At 41.0% G+C, this 18586-nt stretch overlaps 1 protein-coding gene across 3 annotated transcripts in view; it reads left to right on the forward strand.

Moving 5' to 3' along the window:
- Positions 1-18586, forward strand: part of CadN (neural cadherin) — a 494271-nt gene that overhangs the window by 194839 nt on the left and 280846 nt on the right. The window contains exon 1 of one of the 3 annotated variants that reach the window (XM_019048304.2): positions 432-1302. The exons of the other annotated variants lie outside the window; for them this stretch is intronic. Within the exon in view, the coding sequence (XP_018903849.2) occupies positions 1254-1302 (49 nt within the window). The 5' untranslated portion in view covers positions 432-1253. Of the gene's footprint in view, positions 1-431; positions 1303-18586 lie in introns of those variants that run through there. 3 annotated transcript variants of the gene reach the window in all.

Below are 18586 nucleotides of genomic sequence, written 5' to 3' on the forward strand. Positions count from 1 at the left end.
CGGGAACTCCGCGCCGGACACCGGTCACGTTCGCGCCACGCTGAAAAGCGATCGGCGTTGCCGGTCTTGGTGGAAAAATCACCTTTTTACTACGTGAGGCAGTTGCGAAATTGTACTCTTGAAATTTGGCAACGGTGAAAGCGACAGAACTTGGCTATTTTCGCACGTCGGTGTCGTTATAGTTACTGACGTCAGAGGGCGCCGTTGACTCATTTCAACGTGGATCTCAGAACTGGTGGAATTCGTCGGACCGTCGAGTCGCAAATGAAGTGTTTTGTCCGAAAGATAATGCAAGGAAGCAATTTTACATCAAATTCTCATAAAATCTGAATGAAACTATCCTCAATAGTGTTGCTCGAAATATTTTCTTGACTGTAGACTTTGAAGTGTTTTTTTTTTTCTTCCGTGTTACCTGGGATTCAGATCCTATGAATTTTGTACTTTTATCGTAATACTGAACTCAAACGACTTCTTTTTTTCGATATCTTCTGCCATTAGTTTTTAATACTGTTCCGTGGACTAAATTCTGCTGTGACTTCGGTAAAGTGCAATAACTTCGAATATCGCTTGAATTTTAAGTCGATTGCACCGTGTCTAGTCGCTCATTTCCAGAGCACATCTGCCATTCAATTTCATAAGCTAGTACTTTGATTTTTTTTAACATCCCAGCCAATCAACCAGCTCTTCGGCTTTTAGTGTAGACGAAAATTTACTTCAGTGTATTTGACGAGGGGAACAAGTATTTTCAAGCGTGATATCCAAGTTCAAAGTATTATTTCTCAAAAAAATTATCAGTTTTTACATATTTGCCCCCGTCGAATCTAGTAAAAGTGACAATTATCGTTTTCTCGGTGGACTGAGTAACAGAGAAATCTTTCCAAGTGCGATACTGTAGTCCGAACATATACTTTTCCATCCTTGTTCAATAAACTCAATGTCAGTTTTGGGTCTGTAAATTTCCGGCACGGTCCGTAGAGTGTTAGTTTGATCTGGTACTGTGCGCTCCCACTTCTTCGTCACCCTCGAACCCAGCTCAAATGAACTTGCACAAACTCTTCAGAGCACGAATCTGACGTTTGTTTTGATCGAATTTTTGACATTCGACGCCTGCGGTGGGGCTGAAATGCCGCCGGATCGCGAGTCGAGAAGCGGTTCCCACTCTCATCTTCTCGGCCACCAAGGAGGGATGTTTGGTGGAGCGATGGTTGGTGGGCTTGCAACTCCGACACCGCAAGTGGACGCCCCTCCTCTGCATGGCCGTCACTAACGAACTCCCAGTCAGTTTGCTCCGGCTCCTTGTCGGTAAGCCATTCACGCCTATTCTACTCGCATTTGAACGTATTTCTATCAAACGGAACTATGTGCATTATGACGTGAGCCCTGTTATATGTGTATTCTTATGGGTATCAGGGCTCATGTCTTAATGCACATAGTTCCGTTCGATAGAAATACGTCCATTTGGATTGCATCTCGCAAATAGGAACCAGGAGCATTCCAGTGTCGCTAAGCTTGTGCAACTTTCTTCACCCCGCAAATATAATCCGATCATCGATACAAGTTTTATCTTTACTCTCAATAAACTATTAATTCAATACGAAAATCACCTGTAAATCTGATTTGTTTCATTATTTTAGTAATGGACCACTAGACAAGGTACGAATTTAAGCAATCTGATAAATGTTTCTTAACCAGAATTTCACGTAGAACACGATTAGCGCAATGGATATTACTGAAACTAACTCCTAACGAAGATATCAACGTTTTTATTTCAAATTGGGTACGAGGAATTTGAACTGCCCGCTCACAAGAAACTCAAAGCTCTACGTGAGTCAAATCGCGCACTACAACGGTTTCAGCAAGCTTCTCAATTGAGCGATGTTCATTTCCCACCATGTGTTGTTCAAACTATGAGCACTTTGCTATAACTGAGCCAAAGCGTCAAAATTGAGGTTGCCACATTTTTAAATCGCAGATACTGTCATGATAACGTTTAGCACGCGATGTGAATCACGTAGAGTATTGAGTTTTCATGAGCGGGTGGTTTGAATTCACGCATCAAGAATCATTAAATATCTTCGTAAGGAGTTAATTTTTGTAATTTTCGTTGTGCGCATCGTGTTTTACGTGAAATTTTGGTGAAGAAACATGAATCAGAATGCTGAAATTCGTACCTTGTCTAGTGCTCCATTTTATCGCAAAGCATGTATGTTGCACAATTCCAGCAACATTGAAATGCTCTTGGCTCCTTTTTGCAAAATGCAATCCATTTTATCGTCCTCGTGAAAAATGAATCGGTCACTCTCAAAAGGACTTAAGCGTCAGAGATGAACATACGAGAAAAACAGCCAAAACCGTTTAAGTTGACCCTTTCTAAAGCTCAGATTTCTGATATATTAACTTGTTTAATTCAGAAATCGCATTATCAATTAATCTGAGATTTAAAGCGGATCGATTTATGCAGTTTCTGATGTTTTTCTCTCATTTTTATTTCGTACGCTCAAGTTCATTTATAAACCTAAGAAATTGGGCGTAAACAGACTACTCTTATTTGTCTATCTGTCTATTTTTCTTTCTATCTATCTATCTATCTATCTATCTATCTATCTATCTATCTATCTATATCTATCTATCTATCTATCTATCTATCTATCTATCGATCGATCGATCTATCCATCTATCCATCTGTCTATTTATCTATCTATCTAAATACGCACCTGTTTATTTATTGACTTACCTATCCATCTATCTATGTATGTTGGAGAGACAAGTTTTAGTATGGCTATCGAAAATGTTGGTTACTTGAATCAAGGCTTGGTTTCTCTGATCGAAAACTCCGGTTACCTGAATTGAGCAATTAGGAATAGTTCGAGGTTTTTTTATTCTTTCAACACAGTTTTTGAAATTCCAAATCCTGGACCTCTGCTTTGGTGTGCGAAAATATCGTCCACGAATCAACGTTGCTTTGGTGAGGGATGACGCGCGATTACAGGCTTAAATGCCAACACCTATTTCCTAGTTCCAGAGCGGGTATCAGGCTAAACCACTTGACCAACGTGTTCCTGGTAGGATTGCGTCAAGCACTCAACTCTTGTTCGCATCTAAAGCTCAGTTTTGCGCATTCCAGGAAGACTGGTACGGATTACCTGTACTGAGGGGGGTATTACCGCATCAGTTGCCAAAATAGCTTGAGTAAACAGTTTCACCTCTCAATGATTTTCAAAAAGCAGTTATAAGTAAATAACATTAGTATTTTTTTAAGGCAATTTTTTGTGCTTCTTTTTTACGCGTGTCTTCCTTACCTCGGTAGTTTATACTCACGGATATTTGGACCGAGTTAAGCAGAAAGGAACCAAGCCACATCAGCTATTGCCAAATTTAACTGGGAAATTTAATTTATTACATGAAAACGGTGAAGCGGATTCGTGTGAAAATGTCTGTGAATTTTCTGCATGTTACAAGGCAGATCCCCTAAAATTTTCCAAAAAATTCGCACAAACGTTCTCTTGTAGAAAATTAAACACCTCAGTTAAATGTAGCAACAGCCGATGTGGCTTGGTTCCTTCCTGTTAAACGCGGTCCAAAACCCGCCAATTTGGCTCTTCTGGGAATTAGTTGCGCGAAATAACCTGCTTTGCTCAATTGAATGGTTCCACTCAATTTCATTCTCGTCAATACTGCCTTTCAAAGGAAAAACGCCCCATGCACATTCGAATGTTTCCCACTTTCCTCCAATGAAACATGTTTCTCCTGAAACATGCTATGAATATGTTTCCTTGATATCCTCAACACACACACATTAAACACATTAACTTGACATTAAACTGATATCAAATCTTCGGCAAATTTCCCGGAAAATTTGAAGAAGAAAAAAAAATTAGGCGGCAAAATTTTGAAGGCGAAGGCGTGGACGTCCTGTGAAAGGTCGGCGACAAAGTGTAAAGGAGGAAATCAGGAGGTGCCAATTGCCTGATGATCTCTGGGAGGATAGGAGGCAATGGCGATTGGGCGTCGGAGAGCGCGAGGCTGCGCTGTAAAAGCACCTTTATGTATGTAAAAAATTTAACAGATTTTCCAAAAAAATTGGTATTTTTCAGAAGAAACCTGGCAACGCATGAATCTTCATACGGCGATTTCCCTTAGTATCGCAGGATAGACGGAATACCAAGGATCATCAAACATGTTGCAAGTCGAGATAAGTCCTTCCATTACCCCTCCCCACAACCACACCCCTACGACGCAAAACAGCGTGGCTCCATGTATCTGCACATTGCAATAAGGAATCACTACCACTGACTCATTTCAGAAACAACGTAACTACCAATACATTTTCCGTGCGGATAGAAGCTTTCTAGGATGAAGCAGAAATATTAGTCTCTTATCGCGAAATAAGGCCTCATTCCTATCTGAGCCCCGAGCCATGCAGAGCCATGCAATTACAGAGCTCATCCCAAAACGCAGTTACGTGTTTGTTCAACCGCTCGACTATCTATGGCGTTATACTGTGATGAATACGAAGCAGTAAGTGCGATTTGGACGTGAGACCCGTTTAGCACGTTATGTAGTGCGCTTCGGGGTTCAACTAAGCGTGGAGTTACTGTTTTCCTCCGTTTCACGGCCGTATTTTGATGTCGGGTGAGGGCTGAAAGGAGCGGCTAGGGTCGGCCTTTGAGCGAGATGACCACCTGTTAGGAGCTCGTTAAATTAGAGCGGGCAGCTCCACTAATCCTGTCGGTGATTCGTCCGGTATCTCTGCTCCGCACGGGATTAATCTTCCAGCTCCCCGCGTCGTCGGGACAGCACGGTTAATTTCCCTGCAACGGATCGAAAATTAGACGCTCCTCGCTCCCATCCTGAGCAAAAACGCCGTATGAGCCTCCATACGTTGCTGTATTTCCTTCAATAAAAAACGAATTTTCTGGGAAAATTGTGAATTGTTTGATGATATTACCTTTCTTCCGATCACTTGTTATCCGATTTTAGGCGATAGCTATTTCGATGTTGAATTTAAAGTTGAACTTCTTTTTATCGAGCTGCATTTTGTTTGATGATATTACCTTTCTCCCGATCACTTGTCATCCAATTTTAGGCGATAGCCTGGATAACAAGTGATCGGGAGAAAGGTAATATCATTAAACAAAATGCAGCCCGATAAAAAGAAGTTCAACTTTAAAATTGTGAATATTTTTCCTCCAATGGAGAATTTGCATGCAATTTTTTTATTTCTTCATCTGAATGTGCTTAAAGAGCTGATTTCACAGTTTTTATTATAACTTTTTTCTGATATGGGAAATAGTGTTTTTAAAATCAAGCTAAAATTCTGCCTCAAGCGTTGATTTAAGACATAATTGGTCGTAGCGGGGAACCAGCGTAACACGCGCCCTGGCGCCTACAAACCGAACGAGATACTTCACGCATTGCGCAATGCGGCACTGGCGCCTACAAACCTAACGAGATACTTCACGCATTGCGCAATGCGTGAAGTATCCCGTTAGGTTTGTAGGCGCCAGTGCGCGTCGATTCGATTTACATGGGATTTCTCATTAGGAACGGAAAGTTAATTTTCAAACGCTGATTCTGAGTAGTTTCTTTTTGCCGGATTTTCTTGGGATTATAAATTCTTCATATCCCGAAAGGTAGAAAAGAAGAAGAGAGAGATCAGATTTAACTCATTTTACGATGACATTTACCTAGGTATACTGACAGGGAAAATGTATTGCTATAAATTATCAGGTAACCTGCTCAAGCAAACTTTCATGGAGACGCCGGATTTGATTGTTGGAGAAGTTGCACGAGCAGTTTTCAGTGCTTCATCTGCGAGAGCCTAAAAATCTTAATTCGAAGTATTTTTTATTATTTTTTTCTGACAGAAAATCGTGTGAAAATAGCTTTAAAAGTGAGAAAATGCACCGCCTGGTGACGTCATCTGGCGGCATTTCCTATTTAAACACATGTATTTTAGCAGATTAGATCATTTTTTGTCATATCTGCTCCAATAATTGTTCAATTCATGAACCAAGGGTATCCTCGTGTTCAGTTCACTCAGTAGTTTCAACTCAAATACGAAATTCATCAAATTTCAGACATTTGCAAATTCTCCATTTTGTAGACGATTTTGTTTGCAGTTCGATTTAAGATAGCTGAAAATTTCTAAGAAAATTACGCATAAATTTCTGAAAAATAAGGATCTCAGCAGGGGAAATTTTGCAACGTTTGAATGTCCGTGCGGCGTACCTCCTTACCACCCGCTCAGACGCAGCGGGCCGCCAGACAGGGTTAGCATTAATGCATTATGCTACATGTTTTATCAGCAAAGTTTCATGTGGAAGTTGATTTGCACGGTGAAAATTTTATTCATTGTGATCTAAATGAGATAGCAGTTGGCGCTGTGAGGAAGAACGGGGAAAATTTAGGGAAAGTTAATGAGTACGGAATAACCGGAAAAATTCAGAGGGAAACAACGGAAGGACCCGAAAGCCAGGATAAATCGCTTTTACGTTTTGGAGCTTCGGTTTTTTTTTTTTTGTTTTTTTTTTTTCAGAGAAGAAGACTTTTGTTGATTAAGTAGAATCATTCATTTCATCTTAATCAGATTCGCAGGGTTTCCGGTGGCCTGGAAAACCGGGAAAGTCAGGAAATTTACAAAAAAAGTCAGGGAACTACACAATAAGTTATGGAATTCACACAATAAGTCAGGGAGTTTACACAACAAGTCAGGGAATTTAGTGCGTTTAGCGTTTAACAAGAGTGAGTGTAATTCAAAGGAAAAAATCAAAGTGGAAGTTTTATTTGAATGTCAAGGAATCCGAAAATGTTGGAGTAAAGTAAAAGAAAAATAGTCAGGAAAAGTCAAGATTATTGAAAGATGAAGGAGTTATGGCAACCCTGATTCGAAAAAGTAAACGTGTTACATGTTTAAAATGTTCAGTAAGTTCAAAATCAACTTATAAATGAGAAATCAGTGTCTACTGTTAACATTGAAGTCAACAAATTTAAACTTCTCGCTCCTGTAGTTCGACTAGTATCCAATGTTTGGTTCCAGAAAGAAACATTCTTACTCTGAAGCATAGTATCAGTAAACTTATCTGGTAAAAATTCCGATTACCGAGAATTATACTACGATAAAATGAAACTAAATATTATACGGATTTAGTCAACTCGTTTAACAGTAAGCTCGCAATTACGGCGACCCGAAGTGCGATGAGCGGTTTTCTTGGCAATGCGCTCAGAACTCTGCAAATGTTCGATTCCTTCTTTTTCTCATCGCCCCGTCTAAAAAGTGGATTCCCCGTTTTGATTTGGTCCAATTTGCTTACGAATACTCGATTACAATAATCCCCGAGCTATATTCATTTTGGCAAGATAAGCGCCCCGCAGTAAATCTGATTGATTTTGGCAAGGCGCTCGCGAACTGGTCAATGGATCCGGATTAACAGCTCGGAAGGGGGCTAACGAAGAAATAGCTCCTATTCGCTAATTAAATGGACGATTCGAAGGCGGATAATCCGGATTAACTGAACTCTACGCCGCAGACCCGTCGACTGTCGAGCGTCTGCAGGGAACTTTAAAAACTTGAAGCTAAATATGTTCCAAAAGGTAAGCGATGTAAATTACAATTAAGACGCGAAAGTTTCCCTCGCGACTGCTCCTCCCTGGCCTGCGCTAGCCCCGGCTGGCACACGGCCATCCAACTTCCGAAAAATGCGGGGGGCGGGGTGGGGGGATTAAAAGGCGGGGGAAAAATATTAAAATGGGGACGGAGACTCCACTGCACAACAGGGCCGCCGCCGCGCCGAGCTAGGGTCGAGATCCAAGAGACGAAAAGCTTTGCGTTTCACAAAAGGATCAATGTTCAGCATAAAAAAACGAAGATTCACAATTGGACTGCATTTTAAAATTAGCAACTACAATTCTTGGCTCATCCGTAAAAACACTTATGCGCATGCGGAAAATAATAATACTCAAGTTGTTTTTATTCTGAATCAAAAATAAGAATATTTTCTTCCTTAATGTTTTCCTATAAATTCTTCCCTTCCGATAATCCAACCCCCCCCCCCCCCCCCTTAAAGGACATTTAAGAAATGATCCCGATTTTTTGTGGTCAAAAATGTGCTTAGCACATAAAAGAATACAGAAAATCCAACTTCCATGCATTTTCATTCGTAGCTGTAGTCATAATTAAAACTAAACGGGGTGATTTTTGCCTAACTTTGAGGGGTTATAACTCTGAAGAAGGTGGAGAGTTTTTCTGAGAAATTTTTATCCGACGAAAGAGTCTTCTTTTGATCCCGATACTCGATTCTGAACGTTTGTCCGAAAACTTTTAGACTTCCTGCGCAAAAGGTGAAAAGATAGTATCGCGAGTGAAAATTGACTATAAACGGGGCACCAACGCGTCCAATTTCGCGGTGACTTTGAAGCTGGACACAATCAATCATTCGACGATGACGCGTATTTTTCTAACACTTTCAGCTTCCAAAATTTTTTGGTTAACTTTGGGGGGGGGGGGGGTCAAAGTTCCTGATCGGCACAATTTTCGCAATATTTTTACCCGAGAACGAAAAATGTTAGCGAAGCGCGGTTTGAACATGGAAATAGATCTCAAAAAAATGGTGAGGAATTTCGAGACGTTACAAGCGCATTTCCATCTACAGAAGAAGAAAGAAATTAATTAAAAATTTAGTGGCGATCTGACCCCGCAGTGTTAAGCAATATGGTCTTAAAATGTTCGTTGAGCATTCCTTTATGCCGTAGTATCCAGAACTCAATTTTGAGTTTTGGGTGATTTTTGGTCCCACTTTCTGTGTATGGCTACTTATTTACAAGCTCAGACTTGGCAACCAAGCCTATACTTGTGATAATGACATTTTATCACGTTGATGCGTTTTATGATTTCTAATGCGAATGTTTTCTTCCCTTGTTTCAGGTGAGTGCACAACAATCAATCAATTTGTCTCTGTCTGATTCACTGCTTCCATTGAGTGAGTTTTTATTCTCTTCCAACTCTCGTTCGGTTTGTTTTATTGAGCTATATGAAGTAAGCTTCTCAGAATTGTATTCGTCCTCCAACTGCTCTAGTTTTTGTTCCTCGTCCAGGTTTAACCTTCAATGACATACAATCTCCTTCGTTAAACTATGATGGAGTATTTTTATATAGATCCATCCGCTTCAAATACCTTGCCTGCATTTACAAGGAGCAATATCTTGTATCAGTTTCAACTTTTAAAAACTTCAGCAACCGAAATTCCGGGCTCATTTCAAGATTTTTAAGCGTTCAGCTAACAGCGGGTCGCTTTTTACCTTTAATCTGCCAACAGTATATCAGAATATTACGAGCAGAATAAAATGATTTAAATAAAAGGATTTATGGCAAATACTTATTATTACCTTTTATGTTCCGTAACAGAGAAGCATGCAAAGTTATTTTTGAGTTGAAAGAACTTAACGCCCTAAGTTTGCAAAAACGACTCAAATAATCTCAATTTTTTAACGAGAATATGACTTTAAAATTCCTGTCCAAAATTGTTCTAAGTTATAGTATAGCGTTCCTGTATTGTTCTTTAGTCTTCTTGTTTTTCTTCTTTAAGAATAAGACACTTTCCTAAAATTTTCAGTAAGGAATACCCGTTAATTTCTCGGGAAAAAGAAAATTTATGAGTAGAAATTCGCATTTTTAAAATTCAACTACGTTCTTCCCCCTGAAAAATGATCAGTTGTCGTCACGGAATGGATTTTACTCTTTATTTTCGTGGGCTCCTCATGATTTTAATGCGATTTTACATTGAAAGTACATCGTAAGTCGGATGTATCTCTCGTATGCGATAGATCCACTCAAACTAAATCCTTTCACGGCAGCTAGGCCTCATTTTGCAATTAGATACTACAATTTCTGGCTTGCTTTAGAAATAGCGGATATGCCATTAGCTTCCCTAGGAACATTCACTCATGAGGCAGATTTTTAAGCTCCTAATTGCAAAATGTATTCCAGTTTCAAGCTGCTCTCTTATATGTATTTTGAGAGTAGTGAGTTCGAAGACTTGCCTATATTTCTTGTATGCATCAGACCCACGTAAATTTCCGCACTTTTTTCCCCTCCTTTGTATGGAATTGCTAAGCTTAAGGACTTGTCTGCAAATTGCCCGTGAAATTTTGAAGTTGCGTAGGGCTTTAATGGGCCTGTTGCAAACTTTTGCTAGAGCAAAAATAAGAGTTGTTTCTTATAGATAATGCCTCAAAAATCACGATGAGCGCATCGGCAAAGTTTGAAATGCACTCATAACTTCACAGTCTGCGTAAGAAATTTGCGGTTTTTTGAGCTTCCCGCTTCAAAAACGATACTACGGCACAGGTGAACATTTTGTAAGAGGAGTCGTTCCGTCGTCGGCAATAATCATCATGGCCGACGCCAATCCGCCAAAACACGTTTGAAGGGACGAGATAACACCTGAACTGGATTAGACCAGATAACAATCGGTGTGCTAACGTTCATATTTTCCACGCCCGAATTGGTTGACCTTGAACTCTCCTCGAATTACGCGCGGAACTGCGCGCAAGCGTCGGCCATGATGAATATCGCCGACGATGGAGCGACTCCTCTAACAAAATGTTCACCTGTGCCGTGGTATCGTTTTTGAAGCGGGAAGCTTAAAAAAACGCAAATTTCTTACGCAGATTGTGAAGTTATGAGTGCATTTCAGATTTTGCCGATGCGCTCATCGTGATTTTTGAGGCATTATCTACAAGAAACAACTCTTATTTTTGCTCTAGCAAAAGTTTGCAACAGGCCCATTTATACCTCGTCTTCGGCCCATTAGGTGTCCTCATTAACTTCTCATGCACCTGCGGCTGCGGTTCCGTTAGCCGAAATCGACCCAAATAATTTGTCTCTGACTGAAGTGGATATTTGCACGAAGTGTTTGGGTCACGTCAATAGGAGCTTTGCGCAATAATTTAAAAATCCACTCGAATTGACTCCCAGGCTCGTATGAGCGGCCCGAAATTGAGTTCCGGAACGCCTTAGTTAAACATTAAACTTCGCCGAAGTAGAATACTTATCCGGAAGTTCAAACTCGAATCGCCGCTTCCCGACGAGGCACAGAATTGATGAATTAATACCACTGACTCAGGTAAAAACAGAGTTCCCGCTTCGCTTTAGTGAAGTGTTCACGAGGCACTCCGCACCGTGAAAGTAGATCAATAAAATAGTGACCCCACTCTCATTAGAGCTTTGAAAAATTAATCTACAGCCCCAACCTTTTGGATTGACAAATTCGTTGCCCCGCACAAAAGAATGCAACTACATTTCAACACAGCAAAATTTTTCTCCGCAAATTGTGTTTTTATTAGAAAACTGTTAAGCGTTTCTAACGGAAATTTTCACCCATTTTTCTTCTGATTACATTCAAATTTTAGTATTTTGAGTCAAAATTGCTTCGTGATATTTTCGTAAAAAATTAAATTTTTGGAGTCAATTATGAAATCCTGAAATGGAGTTACGTTCTTTCATCTGGAAAACGACGAATTTGTAGTAATTATTTTAGGTAAAAACATACTTTGTAGTAATTATTTTAGGTGAAAACATAGTTTGTAGTAATTATTTTAGGTAAAAACAGAATTCTTAGTCATTATTTTAGGTAAAAACAGAGTTCCTTTTATTGCCGACGTATTGTATTGTACCCGATGCCTTGGATATTTGGATAAGTACATGATACACACGTGATGTAAGCCCCTATCACGTCGATGTCATGCCAACTCAACCGTCGCAACGAGGAAACTTAAAGGAAAATATCAGAGAGCTTTTCTACCGTACTGAGGTATAAAACGACGTAAAAACACCCCAACCTCGAGTTACGTTTTTCTTCCTCAACCAGACGGTACCCGTAATATAAACAGCAAATTGAGAGTAATCTCCAGCACATTGATGAATATATCCTTCGTGCGGCAAAGGCAAAAGCCTCGAAAAATGAAGTTCCTAACTTATCCCACCTGCAACCCTCCCGAACACCGCCGCACAATGAGGCGAGCCTTTAAATGAGGCCGGACATGCTTTCTTCGACAAAAACTGCCAATTTTGAGATGAATTCAATCAAATTACAAACTGTTACTGGTGCATCTCACAGAAAATATTACGAGGAAACTAACGTAGCCACTTTTAAAACCTTAACGTTCTATATTAATAGGGTTGTGACCTTCCAAAGTTTGTCCAACTTCTCTCATCGACGCGTTGCATCTTGCGCCGCCGAGCCGGAACGTCGCGGAGATTAAAACGAGAATAGGGTCGAAATGAGCGAATTCAAGGGACGCGCGACGCACAGTGGATCGAGTCAATTAGAGAGGTCGCACAAGAATTTTTTGCAAATTTCGATGTTTATTTCGTCACATTTTAAATTTTAAGGGGTGCATGAAGAAGACAATTTCACGAGGAAACCAATGGAACCACTTTTAGAACCTCCAAGTTTCGTATAGACGGAGTTATAAGCGTTTAAAGTTTTGAAATTTTGTCCGAGCTCTCCTGTTGGCCGGATCCACTTTGCGACGGCGCGACGGGGGAGATAATTTTTAAGTTATTTAAGCGGTCGCGATAGCGAGGAAGTGGAACCGTGGCGAAACCATTAACTTTTTGTTTATGATTTTTGCGGCGGGGTCTAAGTGGCAGGAAGGGGGGGCGGGGGGCGGGGGCGCCGAGTTAAAACGCCGGGCATGTTGACAGTAATTCTCGGGGATCTTGGGCGTCGGGTTAACTCTGACCCCCGCCCCCCATAAAAGTGTTCCACCTGGAATTTACGCCCCTCGTAGCGCGGTTTCGGGGCTCTGATCGCTTCCTCGCAGTACGTTTATTCGCCGAGTCCATCACTTGTTGGCACTTTAATCAGTTGCCGAGCTCCGTGGATCCAGGGTCCTTGAACTTTAGCGCTTCCGTCTGCCCGAAGAGGACCCTTCCGTCGCGCCAAGGAACGACGCATGAGCCTTCAGACCTTCCTGTAGTTCCTTTCATAAAAAGCGATTTTATCGGCAAACTTGTTCATATTTTTCTTTAAATTTCTCAAGCAATTTTCTTCGCAATGGAGAATCGGCAAGCAATTGTTTTATTGCTCCATCTGAAAGTGCTCGAAGAGCTGATTTCACAGTATTTTTCATAATTTTTTTCTGTTGCGGGAAATAGTACAAAAATAGATTTAAAAATGAGAAAAATGCACCGCCTAGTGACGTCATCCGGCAGCATTTCCCATTTAAACATACGTATTCAGCAATGTATAGCAAATCAGATCATTTTGTCATATCTTCGCCAATGATATTTCAATGCATCAACCAAGGGTATCCTCGTGCTCAGTTCAGTGTGTAGTTTCCACTTAAACACGAAATTCATCGAATGGCTAAACAAATAGGGCTTGTGCCGTAATCAAACAAGAAAGAACAGGTAACATTACCTACTGAAGTTGATGAAGCCGATAAAAATTACGGCTATCTACCGGGAAACTTGATAACTGCGGGCCGATTATTGAAATCAATAGACAAAGCTATAGACAAAGATGACAAAAGGGTTATGAAGGGAACCTATTGGTGGAAGCGGGTGGTTGCAATGGACAAAGGCAGTAGGTAATAGACTAACTAACGGCAACTCACGAGAAACCCGACAGCTAGTCTATCATTTTCTCCTTTAGTCTATAAGAGCCACACATTTCATCCAATAGGATCGCTCCATACCCCCTATGTCATCTTTGTCTATCAATTTCAATAATCAGCCCGCAGGTTGTTTGTTTTTGTTTTTTATCTAAGTGATCCGTTGAGGACGAGACAACCGACGCATTCGAGTTCACGCCGATCGAGTTAGTTCTTTGAGTAACCGGAAATGACGCTTTAGTCTTGCGTCTTCGCATCGGTAACGTATCAAAAGTTTAACACTTGACTGGTCCTCGGACGAACGACTTCGCCAATCTTAGCTTTCGCACGAGTGAACTTACCGCTGTTAACAGAGCCTTGTTTCCGTCTCCTCAATCCGTCCAGGGTTGCATGGTCATGCCAAAAATCAGGAATCCTCGACATTAGACTCGATTAATCTATGATTCTATCACACAATCCGACAACCATATCTGATCTACGCGTTCAGCACCGCGCACTCTTCCCGCAAATCTACATCAAGTTCGAATTAAACTCCAAGAGCTATGGGAGTCGAATTTTCTTTGCGGAAATGAATTCACACGAAGAATTATTAAACATTTCCCGGATTTTTCTCGAGGAAAACGGTGCATTGCTCCTCTCTTTTCTTCTCTTCACCCCTTCAGATATGCAGATATTGCTCAAGGGTTTTTTTCTCCTCATTGTTCCAGTCAGTCTTGTCGTTGACAGTGTTGCTTCGTCCCCGTAAAATTACACAAGTCTGCACGATTTCGTAATCCTTCTCTCAGAATTATTGACATATTCGGTCATGCTGCACTTCATTTCCATGAAGAAAAATATTTCTAAATTTGAAAATTCTCGCCCGATTTCGTTTTGATATCACTTTTTTCAGTCAAAAGTTGAAAAATTCAGCATTCTCAATCAAAAGTTTTGATCGGCTACGCCGGAAAAGGTGCCTTATACTATTGATAATATAAAACCGTCCACGTGAGGTATTCTCTGGATTGTCTTTTCCAATAAAAAACCAAAATTTCTGGCTCACCATTAAAACACATATCTTTATAGGGAAAGTTCTGGATAGCATATATCTTGTTTCTAAATTTTGCCTGAAAGTGTAGTTTTGTATAAATTTCATTCCTCCTGTGGTAACTTCAGCCCTTCTACCCACAAAAAATAAAAATAAGTAAGTAAGTAAGCGAGTAATGTCTACTGAGTCCAACCAAGTCTTTTTCGTTGCGATCTGATCTAAAAAAAGTAGCTCAAAGTAACCCCAAGTAACTATAAACAGAGGCATTTTTAAGTTTGCAGTACGGTTAGCACGGTTGATAAAACACTGTCCGGCTGAACTTTCTTGCGTAGTGTATAGTATGAGGCAGAGAGGGCGTTGAAACTCCCACTGAAACAGAAAAAAACCCCCGTCATTTAATACTTGAGCCCCTAGAGGAAAACTTCGCCGAGAAGCTTTCAAGGGCCTGTCATGCTGTCATCTCCAAACCTTTTTTCCCCTGTCAAGGTATTCAACCGGATGATTCTGATACGGAAGCGCGGAACCTAATGAAGATATAGTCGGTAGACGCTGTAATCTGGGCTGTAATTTACAGGGTTGCCAGGTGGCCGGGAAAAACGGGCGGGTGGAAGGGGTGGATGTGTGATCGGAGGACGAGGGGGCAACCGAGATTGCAGAGAATAATTAATTAAATCTGCCCGGTCGGTCGGAGCCGGAACCGGGCCGCGTTGGAAGTTGTTGAGCTCGTGTGAGGGAGTCGGTATTCGGGCCCTTAGCGCTAACCCGCGGGGCTGTGTCCATAAAAGTTCCCGAAAGGACCCGAGCACCGAAGCCGCGGAACAATGCGGAATGCAGCCGCGTGGCCCCTCACCCCTGCTGCCAAGTGGCACCCACCCCGTTCACAATCCAACTCCTCAGTTACACATTTTCCTGCTTATGCTTACTGTAGATATGTCGAAGGCAACACTGGAAAAAAACACATTGGATCTAGAGTCCAGACTCTTAAAAACATCGACAATAATATATACTCTCGATTCAATCAGATTTAAGCTTAAATCAAGAACCCAGCCTCTTAATTTGAGCAGACTTCCTTTTGATTTGAGCTTAAACCTGATTGAATTAATAGTCCTTTTTCTTGTCAAGGTTTTCAAGAGTCTTGACTCTAGATCCAATGTGTTTTTTTCCAGTGAATTAGTTAAATCAGGGATTTTATTAAATGCCCAGGCCGGTGCTGTGAAATGGCGAGGAGTTCACGGGTTTTCAATATTTTGAGAAAAATAATTCTTGAAATCCGCGAACTCTCCTTGTTCCTTCCTGTTTACGTGCCTTTGGAAATTTTGAAAATTCTACGTTTTTTATGACGTGCTGAAAATTTCATGAGGAACGTGCATTCAGGTTCTTAAAATCGTTTCAAATACTATTGTATGCTGCATATTTTTACGGAGAATTCTTTTTTACAGGAGCAACGAATTATTTTGTCTAAAATTAAGGTTAAAAATGAATCGGTCAATCGAAGTAATAATATTTGACTATTTGCCAAGGCATTTGACAAAATGCCTGATTTGAGTATTTGCCTTCGACATATACACTGAAGAAGCACGGATTTTGAAAGAAATGAAAACGTACAGATTTTTCATGAAAAAGCACGCAGATGTACGACAGTTATTACAACATCTAAAAATCAGCTGCAACAGTCATCGTATGCTTTTGCTGGTTTTGAACGAACGCGGTGAAAGATAAGTGAGAATTATTCTCAGAGACTTGCGCCTTCAACATTGCGCGATACTCCACGCATCGCCGCGAGGTTACTTTAGATGCTTAACCCAACCAAACCTAACTTAGCTTATCCCTCTGTTGTACTGTATAAAGTAACCCGAAAGGAACCATAACCCTGGAAATTTTTGTAATGTATCCCACAGAACAAATTTTTTAAATCATACTATAAAAATCTCAACAGACAGATACACATTTTTAATGTGAAATGGTGGACTAACGGCAGAGTTCTTCGGGGAGTTGCCGTTAGGTAGTCTATAACTTACCTCCTTTGTCCATTGCAACCGCTCGTTTCCACCAATAGAATCTCCTCATTTTCTCAGTGTCCTCCTTGTCTGTCGCTTCGTCTGTCCATTTCAACGCTCAGCCCGCTGTTATCCTCGGTAAGGCGACGAACTGGCTTCCGCGGCGAAGGGCGTGTTGGAGCGTACACGTTGCAACAGCGAGGCCGCTTTTATAATTCCATTTAATCCAACAACGGCATTAATACAGTTACCGGTAACTACCGGTCCCTCGAGTTAAATAGCGAAATATGGAGACCCGAGTGCAGTCGCCGGGACGGAAGGGCTTCCCATCCCATGGAGTCGAATTCGGGCTTTAATGCGGTCATCCTGCTTCCAAGTTGAGGTCACCAGAGGCAAAAGCCTCCCGTTCTGTAGCCATCGCGATGGGTCGTTGAGTAAGGGCTCAACGAATAACGCCCCCTCCCAAACTCCCGGTTCCCACCCTTTTCCAGGAGTGACGAGAGATCCTCGATCTATTCCGAATACAATGCATATCGACGGCTCAAGTGCGAAATCACGTATCTCCATCGCGGCGTTTCATTACTTCTTCGAAGAGAAACATGCCAACTTTATAGCCTGAAATTTATACAGAATATTTTGCCGACAGAGAAGAAAAATTTTAAACGTTCTCTTGAAATTGCGATGACTGGTTTTCAAAAGAAAAGAGTCAATTGTAACAAGAAACCTGCGACGTCGCAAACGGAGTTACGTGGTTTCGCAGTTTTTCCATCGATATTGCATTCTCGTAACCACTTTTTTGAGCATTTCGATAGTCCAAAGGCGCACTTCCAATGCGTTTTGAAAATCTCCGCTCATATTTCATTTTTTTTTTTTTTATTGTAGGCAGATAACTCATTCTTTAAAAAATTAACAATAATTTTTCTCCACTCAAAAATGATTCCGTAAAATTTTGAGAATGTATTTTCGTCAGAAAGCGAAAACATTCTACAGTGTACAGTTACATGATCCGAATATTGCAATATATACAACACCGCACTCCGATTAGTATAATGGAACATTTTTCCTCAGAGTGCTTAACGAGTGCCTGCGTTGCCTATGCCAAAGAATGAAGGCGTTTAAGAGAGATCATGCTCCGGTATACCTGCATTTCAATAGCAAGTCATGTAATCGGTGCAAGTACATAGCGCTGGAAACGCATTCCTGTCTCATGACTTCTCGAGTTTAACGTCCCCAATCGGTCCCTTTCTTCCCGTTCGTGTCTCATATTCTGCCGAGTTTAAAATGCCAGTCACCGAAACAAAACGCTGATATCCAAGGGTTTAAAATATACCGGACAGTTTTTCCTGCTTCGCGAGCTCGGAGGAAGAAAAGACGCGGAATTTGGCTTCGTAGTTTATCGGTGGAAAATGCAGTGCCTCGAGCTTAATTCAAAGAGACTGCGTTTTGCAATATAAGGAACTACTATTTTTCGATTTTCGATAAAAGCACGTGTTCGCGCAGAGAAACTAAAGGTACATACGACCTCTCTGAAATTAGTCGAAAATAATAGTTCCTTATTGCAAAATGCAGTCAAAATGTAATTTCAGCTCCGGAAACACGACGATAAACTGAACGGACAGGGCCTCGACGAACAGTGTATCCGTCGGAACGAGTTCTTTACAAAACGGAACTTGCCCTTTTTTAAGATGAGCCCCGAAAAGTTAATATTCTTATGTAGCTAAGGTCTCTTCTAGAAAATGAACATGCTCCCCTTTTGTGAAGTGCTTCCTTTTTTTTGGGAACTCGTCCATTTTTCTAGATGAGCCCCACAAAGTCGGTATTCTTATATGGTTGAGGGTTTATCCGGAAGTGGACGTTTTTCCTTTCAGAATTGATTCGTTCGTCGATGTTCGTGCCAGATAACGGGCAAGGAAGAGAGGCACTCAATCGGCTATCGCGAAGCGAGTGA

This window comes from Bemisia tabaci, chromosome 5 (assembly GCF_918797505.1).
Source record: "Bemisia tabaci chromosome 5, PGI_BMITA_v3".
Taxonomy (NCBI): Eukaryota; Metazoa; Arthropoda; class Insecta; order Hemiptera; family Aleyrodidae; genus Bemisia; species Bemisia tabaci.